Source organism: Amphiura filiformis, chromosome 16 (genome assembly GCF_039555335.1).
Source record: "Amphiura filiformis chromosome 16, Afil_fr2py, whole genome shotgun sequence".
In the NCBI taxonomy this organism is placed as follows: domain Eukaryota; kingdom Metazoa; phylum Echinodermata; class Ophiuroidea; order Amphilepidida; family Amphiuridae; genus Amphiura; species Amphiura filiformis.
In genome coordinates, this window is record NC_092643.1 from 30,463,106 (window position 1) to 30,475,920 (window position 12,815).

The window sequence follows — 12,815 nt, forward strand, 5'->3', positions numbered from 1 at the left end:
TACCTTTTCATGTTCAACATGCTGCAACCACTCAAATTAATCACCAAGTGTATTCTAAATTGAGCACAACATTTCAGACCAAAGGCAGCCATCACAATGTAGTGCTGTCCTGGACTGGGCTATAGGGTATCCACCTCAAGTTGAGAGTAATGCCATGTTGGATTTTGCAGTGGCAGATTCGAATTGTGCAAATAACTGTGGGGCATATACCATGTAGCCAATGTTCATTCAGAGAAATCCTTCCACCACAAATCCAAACATTTGGGCACTTTTTTTACTGAATTTAGCAAGAAATCACCCAACTGGACGGACAAGAGGACATATACTTGATTGAATATGCTTCACTGTATTTGAAGCAGTCAATATAGCAGCCATAAAACATTTGAAAAGGTCAATTCAGCAGTTTGGTGATTAGACAACCTGGCAATTCTGGTCCAATAAACGGAAATTGCCACGTACCTGCAGCAGCTTGAAGCGCTTTTTTTTACAAAGCGTAGCAATTTCTTTCAGAGGCACAGTGAACTACTCAAAAGTAGCCAAATTGTACTCAAAAGGGCATCTTATGGCAACCCTGATTATAGCAACACTGTTGGTCATTGTGCAATCACTAATGGAATGCTAATTAGCTAGTAGTGTGATACCCTTGTCTTAATGTGAGCCGGCCGGTTAACCGTTCCATCATGTCAAGCATTGTTTACCACACACCTGAATGCTATTGTCAATGCAAAGGGCAACAAACTCGCATAACCTAAATATCATCTGTTTTTCTTACTGCATTTTCAACCGTTTATTTTACACTACTGAAATTTACAATTTTCAGTGTGACTCTACTGTGCTGCGCAGACTGCAAAACTCCTTTATTTTGTAACCCACTGTTTTATTTAACCGTAACCATACCAAATACCACAGACTGGGCACCTTCCATTCAGTGGGGCAGGAGCAGGCAACCCACAGCACACCTTAGGTTCACACACAGCAGGAATGTTGAGGGGGACCAAGAGGCGAACAACAAATAGGCACCTCTTAATCCACTTCAATATTACCCAGAAAGTTTCTACTCGGAGACAAATGTTGTGCCTTGAACGAGGAATGACATTTTCCTTTGTAAGCTGAAAGTATGGCAAATGACGGTACCTATCCTTGATAAAGCTTTCCGATACAAAATGGAGAAACAAGAACACTGGTTGGCCACAATGTGCTGTTTCAGTTGAAATCCACACTACCCCTGTGGAAGATTTTGGAAATATCTTCCACAAGGGGAGTATGTTTTTAAAATATAATTGGTCAGAGTTAATCATTTTGAAACCTATACTCCCCCTGTATTATTCCTTCACCCATATCTTCCACAACTGGAAAAGTATTTCAAATGGAAGTTACCCAATTGTGTATTCTATTCAAAGTTGATACTCCCTCTGTGACAGACTTTAGCTAAATCTTCCACAGGGGTAGTGTGGATTTTAAATGGAATAGTCCAATGTATATACACAATCCCAAGATATTTCTTAAATCTTCTGGCCTGGATACCTGTTTTTAAAACATTTATTTTTATTTTTCAATTCTTTTAAAAGCCTTTGATTTATAGCACATTCAAGTTGGACCCAGGACATGGGCTATTCAAAGGGGAAATCTATCTCACCGTCTAGCGTCTATGGCAAATTAGTGCTACAAATAGAGAGATGCACTCCCCATGTTAAATTATAAAACTCTGGAAAAGTGTGTTTGAAAAGAAATGCCTGCCCTTTAGCAGATGAAACCTGGGGAATGAAAACATTCAAATGTACAGTAGTCTTGATTCAAGCCTGCATTCACTCAAAGCACATACTAGTATTAGTTATTGGGTGAAGTAATGGGACTTACTGTACCATGCGTGAAGTGTCATATTTCTGAGCGCATGACACTGAGTGCATGGTAATTGCCATAACATGTTGTCGCTGAACCCAATAACAAATTTATCATACCATAAAATTATTTTCAATATTTTCAAAAACAAAATTTTTACACACTATGATTACAATTTATGGCATAAAACAACAAGATTGAAATTATCTTAATATTTTCACCCACCCAACCTCGTGTCCTAAACACATCAAAAGAAATAAGTCCCCCTCTGAAAATTTCGTTATAACATCGTAAAGTAAAACTTTGTACCAATAAAACTTACTTAGAAATAATTATATGATTGTTTACTAAGTGTTTTGTGAAAATGAAAGATGTCCATGACTTCATGGCTGAATGAACCCAAATTGAAGACAAAACTGCCCTTTCCAAAAGTCACAAAGTAGGCCTATGCTTGTTAACTGCAAGGCGATTGAGACAAGGAATGGAACTGGCCATCTTACAACTCACTGTGCTGAACTCTGCACCAAGGGGATTTGCATGGCTGAATGATCAAGAATCGATACACATTACAGTAAATGTTCACTTGGTGAGGATTTTAATCTGCACTCAAACACATGGGGTTTTCCATTAGTAACAAGCCATGAATCAACTTTTGTGACAAGCATAGGCCTACTTTGTGACTTTTGAAAAGGGCAGTTTTTGCCTTCAATTTAGGCTCATTCAGCCCTGAAGTCATGGAAATCTCTCATTTTCACACAGCACTTAGTAAACAGTCATATAATTATTTAAAAGTTAGTTTTATTGGTACAAAACGAAACCTTACAATGTTATGACGACATGTTCAGAAGGGGACTTATTTCTTTTGATGTGTTTATATACCTTTTTAGCGCAATGGAGTTGCCCAATGTAGATGATACGCGGCCACAACCTAGTACGCATCGGTACTAGGTAGTGTTTGCGTACAATATGCACAACTGGCCTGGCATCAACAATACAAGCAAGCCGGTACCTGTGATGTTTTGCACTATACTGCTTAGCAGGGACTACCTTTTGAGGATAGCGAGAGCAATCACTCTCTACTGCTCTCCTTATATCTCAGGCATTGAGTTTTGAAAATACTAGGCGTGCAATTAATAGCACTCCTTGAAATGTTAAGGTGAGCAATCAGGTGTGCTATAAACCGCACTTGTGAAGAAGCTAAGGCTCTGGCAGATTTTACAAGGTGAGCTATAAATCACACTCGGATGAACAACTTAAGGTGAGCCATCCGCGAGCGTTGCACTCGCTCACCTTAAAATTCAAAGCCTGATATCTGATATAGGAGAGTGATTTTAGCTCTCCTTAGTTGACCATTCTCTCCCTACATTCTATTGTTAATGCTCTAAACAGCTCTCCTTGAAGGCTCCAGAACAGCTATTTAATGCTCTCCTGCACATTCCAAAAGACAGTCCCTGGCTTAGTGGTATGATAAGAATATTTATGAGTCGTCATCCTATCATGTAGCAAGATAACCGGAACAAGAAATCTTGGGTAGGGCAGTTCGTCTTTCTTGCATGATCAGAGAATGAGTACATGTGACTAAGAAATAAACAGGTCGCCGCGATTTGTAAATTGACAGCGGTCGTATGGCATGTATACAGTAGGCATATGCACTGTCAGACAGGATTTTCAACTGGCTGTTTTATAAGCGAGAGTCTTGAACAAGACTACCTGTAGAGTTTTTATATTCCATCAGGTTTTTTTATGAACAACAATTGATTTCATCATCATCATTTTTTAAACACTGACAATTTTCAATTACCCAGGGCAGATTTTCCAGCTGAATGTGCAGAGTTTTTGTTAACCCCAAGATGTTGTACAATCAATTTCTGCAGGAGAAAATTCCTATAAATAATTGTCTGACTTCTCTGAATCATTGTCTTGTACCAACAGTGCAATGGCAACAACTCCTTTATCAAATGCATAGATTTTGCAACATGCAACGTTAATTGATTCCAGGTCTAGATGGGTAGGTCATCGATTTATGAAGATCCTGTTGGTTTACTCAAATAGGCTCATTTCAGAACCGGAACTTATAATAAAATAAAGCTCCACAAGAATGTCCAGTTTCTAGCCATTCCCAGCTCCAAATAGAAAGTGTAAGGACATTATATCAGCCCTGAAGAATTAAACAATTTAAAACACACAGTTTCTGTGCACATTTGTCCCAAATAGCCATTCAGTGAAATTTGGGTCAGCATGCCACTGAAGGGACTGTGTCCCTGATATGACATCAGGGTTCCCATACCTTAAAGCAAAGCCTTTAAAATTCAAGGACTTTTCAAGGACTAAGGTCCAAAAGCATGATTTTCAAGGACTTACCACAACACAAAAAGCTGCATATTAACAAAAGTGAAAGCTCCTCTCCACTCCCAAAGTTTTGTAAAAATTATACTTGGTAAAATTTTATTTTTCAAGGACTTTCAAAGACCTTGTGCAAATTTCCAGAACTTTCATTCAAGGCCTTGAAAAGGTGTTTTCAAATTCAAGGACTTTCAAGGACCGTGGGAACCCTGTGACATGATTGACAAGAACATTCGTTGGTGAAATCATGCTTTTTGTCGATATATTCACATGTTTGAGCCCCTGTCCTGAAAACTCGGCTACGCTACTGATGTGCACTCCAAACTTCTGACAATATCTAAACAGACCAACAAACAAACAAACAAACAAACAAACCATAAACCTTTAGGTCTGTATGCACAAAACAAGCTAGACCAGGTCTAACCTTAAACCTGGTCTAACCATGGAGATTAGTCTTACGGAGAAGGAACTTTTTGATGTTTACATAGCTTATCCTATATTATTGTAGATTCTGTTAAGAGAAAATACATGTAGCTTAATATTAGATGGCTGCAGTTCAACTGCTGGACTTTCCTAGTAGTAAAGGAGGAAAAGAAAAGAGTAAAAGGATCCCTCCCTAATTCTAACCTCCAGTTTTAGATCAGGTCTAATGTTAGACCTGGTCTAACTTGTTTTGTGCATACGGACCTTAGTATATATGGTCATCTCTTACCTTCGAGTCTTGTGGGTAGACCATCGTATGGTGGAAGAGGTAGTGATTCTTGTTCACTAAACATTGGTGATAAGTTGCTATATGCAGTGTATTGTAGAAGAGCTTCTAGAAGCCAGTAACAATCTGAAAACAAAACACACAAAAACACATAGTCTCTATTAGTTCCTAGTCTACCTAATCATGAAATTCACATGGCCAGGAGGTTAGGGGCTGTGCAATAATGATCTGCCCCCTAGGGTGGACAAAGAGGGGGGGTAATTTTTGACAGGGCTAAAGGGAAGGGGTAAGCAATATTTAGCAGGTTGAATGGGTGCAAGGGATTTTTGTCAAGTCAAACTGGAAGCACATATTCATGGGTACCTTTTAAATAGAATGCTTTAAAACGGCTAAGGAAAATGGCAAGCAAATATTCTAGTATTCCATATTTCCTGCTTGCTAGACACATTATGTACTTAGACCAATAAGGTTTGCAAATTTGATCCAACAAAATAGGCATGTGCAACAGGGGAGTCTAGGATTTTTCTTGTTCTCTTGTAATGAATTAGGGTATTCCAGTTGAAATCCATACACCCCCTATAGAAGACATGGCATTACTCTTCCACAGAAGGAGTGCATGCGCATTTCAAATGGAGTTACCTGAATGGATGACTCCACTTGCAATCTACTACACCCCCTGTATGGGAGATTCAGGTCATTCAGGCTCTCTTTAATAATCCCAATATGAGAATATTCATCGGATAATTTTTCCATTAAATTTTATACTTCTTTTGATCAGTGTACATCCTTGTCTGCTGCTAGTGCCTATTAATCATCTTTACCATTGATGCTTATTCTACACTAACTGCTGACTGCAATTTTAGTCAGATTTCACTCTATTTCATTTGTTCATTGAAGGTTTCAATAGCCATATGATCAAGTTGCAAGTAATATATCACATAACCTTCACTTTCACAAAAGCTTAACAAAACATATGGTAGTTTGCAGGATGATATTTTATACACAGATACAATATTACAAGAATAATGTACATACACTAGGCTCATCATGGTTTATTTGTATTATAGGCAATTCATAAATTTCACTCCCAATGTTCTATTGAATTGAACACAAGAGACCGGAAGTCTGCAATATATGGATTTGTTAAAGAGAACTCATCATCAACGTTTTGAAGTATACAGTTTGACATGAAACTTTGTTTTCAATGATATCTTCCAGGATTAATTAATACACACACACTTTAGAAATCGTGCAATTATAATGAAAGTTGGAAAGAATGACAAGTTTTGAAGTATACAGTTTGACATGAAACTTTGTTTTCAATGATATCTTCCAGGATTAATTAATACACACACACTTTAGAAATCGTGCAATTATAATGAAAGTTGGAAAGAATGACAAGGAAGGGAAAATGGGGAGAAACATAAAGACCACAGTACTGAAGAATGAACATAAAAATGAAGTCAGATGATAACAAATGACAATGATTTTGACTGCCATAACAACACTGGTGATGATGTTGATGAAATTGGTGATAATGATGATGAGGATGATGATATTTTGATGATGATGATGAAGACATGAAGGGATTTGGATAACAATGTCTGCTTAGTATTTTTGTGGGACATAAAAGCACATCAGACACATCAAATCACATTCTGAATATGTGGAAGGTCCATCTGATATCAAATAATGTTGATTTTTTGAAATTCAGGATATAATACAAATTTTATGGCAAATTATTAAAAATTGGTATTGTTGATATCTAACAGTCCTAGAAGTAAACTTTACAAATCTAATAATATGTAGGAAAAGCCGTCCATCAGGTCCAAAAAAATTTGTTGTGTTGCCCTCAATTGACTGACCCTAAATCCTGAAAAATCAGGGTCGCAATTTCATTTTTTTTTTGAATGATGATTTTTACAGATTTGTTCAAAAAATCAATGTTTTTCACATATTTTATTGAAAGACTTGTCTTAAATTAATTATCTAACATGTCTAACAAGTATCCAGAAGTCAAAATTGACAAATGTCCCCTAATTGAAGTTAGCATTATCTAATATTTGAGAGGATTAAAAAAAAATGAAGGTTAAAAAAAAAAAAAATCCGACCAACCAACCCAAATTTCCCATTTTTCCCACTTGAGGGCAACACAACAGTATTTTTTTGGCCTCATTTGAAAATTTTGACCTTTCGTATTGAAGATGTACTTTTTTTTCTTCAAAAAGATGAAGATGAAATTAACTATGACGAAGTTTACCACAATCATCTTACATTTTCAAAACAGAATCTGAGAAACTAAGGTGCCCTATTCCCGGGCCCTATTATCTATTTTTAACATCACACCTTTTCCTCATCCATCTTCCTCCCTCACACATTAAGAAACCACTGAAATATAAGACAAAACACCGGAAGCAGGCCAAATTGGTTTCCCTCTCCTGGCCTCTCCCACTTTACCAGCACTTGCTGAAATATGGTTATCCATATTGATGAACTGTTTTCTTTTCCACTTGTAGCTCAGCGATGGCGGTGATATTATCTTGGGACCACAAATGGGCTATTCCATTTAAAATCCACACTACCCCTGTGGAAGATTTTGGAAATATGTTCCACAGGGGGAATATGTATTTTAAAAACAACATTAGGTAGCTCCGTTTGAAATTTACTCTCCCTCTGTGGAAGATTCTGGTTCAATCTTTCTCAGAGGGCGTACAAAATTCAAATGGAGCTACCTAATGGGTTCATTCCATTTGAAATTCATCATCCCCCTGTGGAATATATTTCCAAGATCTTCCACAGGAGTAGTATGGATTTCAACTGCAATAGCCCAACTATCTATTCCAGTTGAAATCCACATATCCCATATCGTCAGCCTGCTACGCTAATTGCCTAAGTCGTTTTTTGGTAATTTTGAGAACAAAGTGCAAAATATGGTTCAAGCATGCATTTAAACATATTTATTAACCAATCTTTGTGCAAGAACAAGTGATAATGATACTAATAAAAGGGAATAATCCTAAATAATTAGGGTGATTACCTAACTGATGCATACTTGAACCACATTTTGTTCTTTGTTCTCAAAATTACAAAAATTACTTTCCTGGGCAATTAGCGTAGCAGGCTGACGATATGGAAGATGCGACTGAAATCTTCCGCACAGGGGGTGTGAATTTCAAATGGGGTTACCTGAATGGGTGGCTCCATTTCAAATCTACACCCCCTGCATGGGAGATTAAGGCCATGTCTTCCATAGGGGGTGTAGGGATTTCAACTGCAATAGCCCAATGGGCTATTCCATTTAAAATCCACACTACCCCCTGTGGAAGATTTTGGAAATATCTTCCACAAAGGGAATATGAATTTCAAATGGAATGAACACTTTAGGCAGCTCCATTTGAAATTCACCCACCCTCTGAAAGATTCGGTTGAGTTTTTCTTACAGGTTGTATGAAATTCAAATGGAGCAGCCTAATATGTTCATTCCGTTTGAAATTCATACTCCCTTGTGAGAGATATTTCCAAAAACTTCCATAGGGGTAGTGTGGATTTTAAATGGAACAGCTCAATGGATGTGCTTAATGTGTTAAAACTTGACCATACATTTCGCCTCTTGTCTTGTAGTTTTACCCTTAATAATCCAACAGCTTATCACTAGGTGTTATATGGCCAGGTTTATCTTGTATGCCGACTCACGATTTTACAGTGTTTCTAGATGTTGTTGACAATGTCCTTTTTGTCCTTTGTGATGAATAGTGTTTTGCTCTTGGGCAAAACACTGGAGAATTATCAGTCGGTCTACCAACAGCATAACATCTCTGATGACGGAGAAAGTGAGTGTTGTTGACCAGTTTTAAAATATACTTTTATATATATAGAAGTCTATTCCCAACACGTATCAATCTCTTCACTGAAGCAAGCAATGGTTGTCTACTTTCAATTGTCAAAGGCCAGCAATGTTGCCGTTGACACAGTGGCACTCACATATTTCTCAAAAGCATTGGACTTGATCGACCATACTCTGCTTTAAAGGAGAAATTTATCCATATGGGAGTCTGTGAGTCTATTGTGCCCCCAGGATTGTGCTATGGTTGTCTGACTTTGTCAGCAATAGACAACAGTGTGTTCGTTATAAACATGTTCTTTCTGAAATGAGTACAAAACTGTAAATAGTGGTCTCCCACAAGGTACAAAACTAGGCCCAATAGGCTTTCAGATTATAATCAATGATGCTGTATCAAGTAGTGTGCCCAAAACAAAATGTTGGAAATATGTTGATGATTTGACAATTGTTGAGAACTGTATCCATCCCAAATCCAGCCAAATTCAAGATGTTTTAGATGAATTCAGTGAATGGTCTGCCAATAATAATCTGAAACTTAATCCTTTGAAATGTCAAGCACTACAGGCCTGCTTTAAGAGGAATCCACCTAATAATGTTATTAAAATCAATGACATTCCTCTCAACTTTGTTTCTGAGGCAAAATTGTGGGTATTTGGATGCAGGACAACCTCAAATGGGATAGAAACATTGCTGAAATTGTGTCCAAAACCAATCGTTGGTTGTATATGTTTGGGATCTTAAAAAGGTTTGGTTTTAATACCCAGGAATTATGTTCAGTTTACAAAGGATATGTTTTTAACCATTACTTGCATACACGGATGTAGTTTGGCATTCTTCACTCACCACAACTCAAGATCATACTTTGGAGCAGCTGCATAAAAGAGCTTGCAAAATAGTTCTGGGCAAATCATATGATGGTTATGATAACGCTCTTAATCTTTGCCAGCTAGACTCTCTAGCTGATAGGAGGGAGGACCATTGTAGTAAGTTGGCCGAAGGGCAAAAGATCTCATCCCTCCTACCAGACTGGAGAGTCATGGCAGGGTCCTTCACAATGCAAATCAAATCTCTCAACTTTATGCAAGGACCGATCATTTCAAAAACAGCACAATTCCATACTTTATCAATTTATTGAATAACTAAGTGCCCTGAACTGTTTTGCATATTCTGACTTTTTAAATCTGGTAATATTGAGCCAATTTTAGCCTTTTAATGGTGTGTATTTATAATGTTTTTGAATGACGTCTTGAATGAGTGCAATATTTTATTTTCTATCAACATTTTTCCTTGTTAATATTGATACTGTATTTTATAATGTTTTTTAAATATTGTAAACCACTTGTTATTTCATCTAAGGGCTACAATTTGTGTGTGATTAAAATATACTATACTATAAACTGTAACTCAAAAATCATTTTGATGTCATGACAGTATCCGCAGCTGGAGATAGAGGGAGGGTTCCGGGGACCAAAGTGCTGAACACACCACTGCCTATCCGGAGCAGTTGCAGTAGACTCAGAGAAATGACAACAGGATCAAGATTATGCACATCCTAAAAATGTTGATGCAGATCAAACCAGGTAGCCGCCACACCCGGCCATGGTTTTCAATCTCAATATAGTGTATTCATAGATCAATTTCTCTTCCTTTCTTTGTTTTCCGGCTCATCTACCTTTTTAATTTCAATATAAAAGGAAAGCACTACTAAAGAATAAAATAGCATTAATACATAATGTACCTCAGGTCACCCATATTAAATCTTGATCAGAGCACTATAAAACACATTGCAACAATGATTACACCACGAGGCATGAATCTCATTAACTCTGAGTCTCAATGTCCAACAAACTCAGTTAAGTGATCCTTTTAACTGTCTGCCTCATCACATGGGTATTACGCTATTCCATTTAAACATCCACACTCCCCCTGCAGAAGATTGTGGAAATATCTTCCACAGGGGAGTATGAATTCCAAATGGAATTAGCACATTAGCCAGCTCCATTTGAGACTCACCATCCCTCTGTGGATGATTCAGGATGACTCTTTCTCAGAGGGTGTATGAAATTCAAATGGAGCTGCCTAATGTGCTAACTCCATTTGAAATTCATACTCCCCCTGTGGATGATATTTCCAAAATCTTCCACAGGGGTAGTGTGGATATTAGATGGAATAGCCCATTACGCTTTGTGCTCTTGATTAGTTTGAGGTCTGTTCACCTGATATATAATACACCCAACGCTTGATTTATAACGCACACACAGAAAAGGGCACTTCCATTTTCAAAGCGACTTCATAGCTGGCAACTAATTACTTCTAGAGATAATTCTATTTCATCAGTGCTGCTAGCAAAAGGTAAATTAAAAAGGGCAGTAATCGTACTTAACGGTTCCTTCAAACCTACTCAACCAGTAAGATGCATATAATATGAAATATTTGTAATCATAACACTCTGTTTAACAAAATAAAAAGTATCGTAATTAACTTGGTAGAAGCGATGCAATTTTAAAGAACAATATGTAAGATGCGATCAACCAAAGTGAGTCTGTTGGCAGTCAAAATCGCTTCCACAGTTTTTCATTTAACATTATCACACATTCACCTCATCAAAATTTTATGAGATGTGCAAACTTTCAGTATGCTGGTAAAAACAATGAAATGCAACAAAGATGAAATACTTTTATTATTGCCTGTACATATCTCAAAATCAATTTGATTGATTTTCATTGATCATATGACATATCAACTGTACAGTGTCAAGAATGGGTAAGTGCAATAGCTGCCATGTGTAGCTACTATGTGTAGATGAGTACAATATACTATGTGTAAATTGCCAAATGTTCACAGGGCAGCTATTAAACTTAACCCATTTCTGGCACTGAGCAGTCGATATGGCTTACAGTCTGCAAAGTAGTAAATTACGTACCAGTTGCTCATCAAGATTCTGCTTGCAAAATTTGACTAAAATTGGAAATTCTTTTTTCCAGAAGTATATTGCGTGCTGTCAACATTTGCCAACTGGGAGGGGCTTGATACTATTACCAACAAACAGCAGATCATGCGACCAGCCAATCAGCAGCACTGCATGCAATTACGCACTGTAAGCTTACAGTATGCTTTTGTAGAAAAAGAATTATATGATTGAATTTATAATTATGATAGAATGGAAACCACTTTATGACTTATTATCTATCATTTTGAGACATATTGGTGATTAAAAGCATAGGAAATGGGCTATTTCCAGTACACCCCCTATGGAAGACAAGACTTGAATCTCCCACACAGGGGGTGTAGATATCGAATAGAGTCATCCACTCAGGTAACCCCATTTGAAATTCACACCCTCTGTGTCAGATATTAAGGTCTCGTCTTCCATTGAGGTGTAAGAATTTCAACTGGAATTGCCCAATGTCAGAGATATGCATAAAGAAAAACAATACCTTCTGTACTTTTGCACTTATGGGGTTCTGTATCTAACGCTGAATCCATTTAGATCTTTACTGATGATTGATTCGTTGCTATGCTACAAAAGAACGATGCCACCTTTGAAACCCTTTTTGCACTTTTGCTTTACTCTATTTTATATATTTGAGTTCTTATTTCCTTAAAATGAATCTAAAAGGCAGAGGGTTGACGCGTCTTTCATAAAATATACTTCAGGCTTTATGAAAACATGTACAGTATGCTTTTTATTTCTCTCTTTATACTAAAAGAATTCTGAAACAGCTAATAAGATTCACCCAATTACACTGGTTGCTGCCTATGTTATATGAGGCACCATATATTGAAGGGGTAGTATATTAAAAAGCATAGACATTGAATGCTAGCAGATATGCATATGCTTTGAGCTGCACAATGCTGTTTAAATTCAGACTATAGGCATTGTGACAGGTTTTGACTTATTCAATAGTTGTTTTGACTTGGTTAGTTTAACATGAGTAACTATTTTTAATAAAGTAAAATTAAAATTGATAAGCTGCAGTATAGTCATTTGTTTTCTTACACATCCTTTTTGACACATTTTTTGTAGACAAAATAAAACATCATTACGTGCATTGGCCCATTCCATTTAAAATCCACACTACC

General features: G+C 37.1%; 1 protein-coding gene across 1 annotated transcript in view; it reads right to left on the bottom strand.

The window, feature by feature from the left end:
* Positions 1-12,815, bottom strand: part of LOC140135859 (membrane-bound transcription factor site-1 protease-like) — a 169,715-nt gene that overhangs the window by 75,041 nt on the left and 81,859 nt on the right. Inside the window, exon 21 of the mRNA XM_072157507.1 lies at positions 4,895-5,017. Coding sequence (XP_072013608.1) covers positions 4,895-5,017 — 123 coding nt within the window. The remainder of the gene's footprint in view (positions 1-4,894; positions 5,018-12,815) is intronic.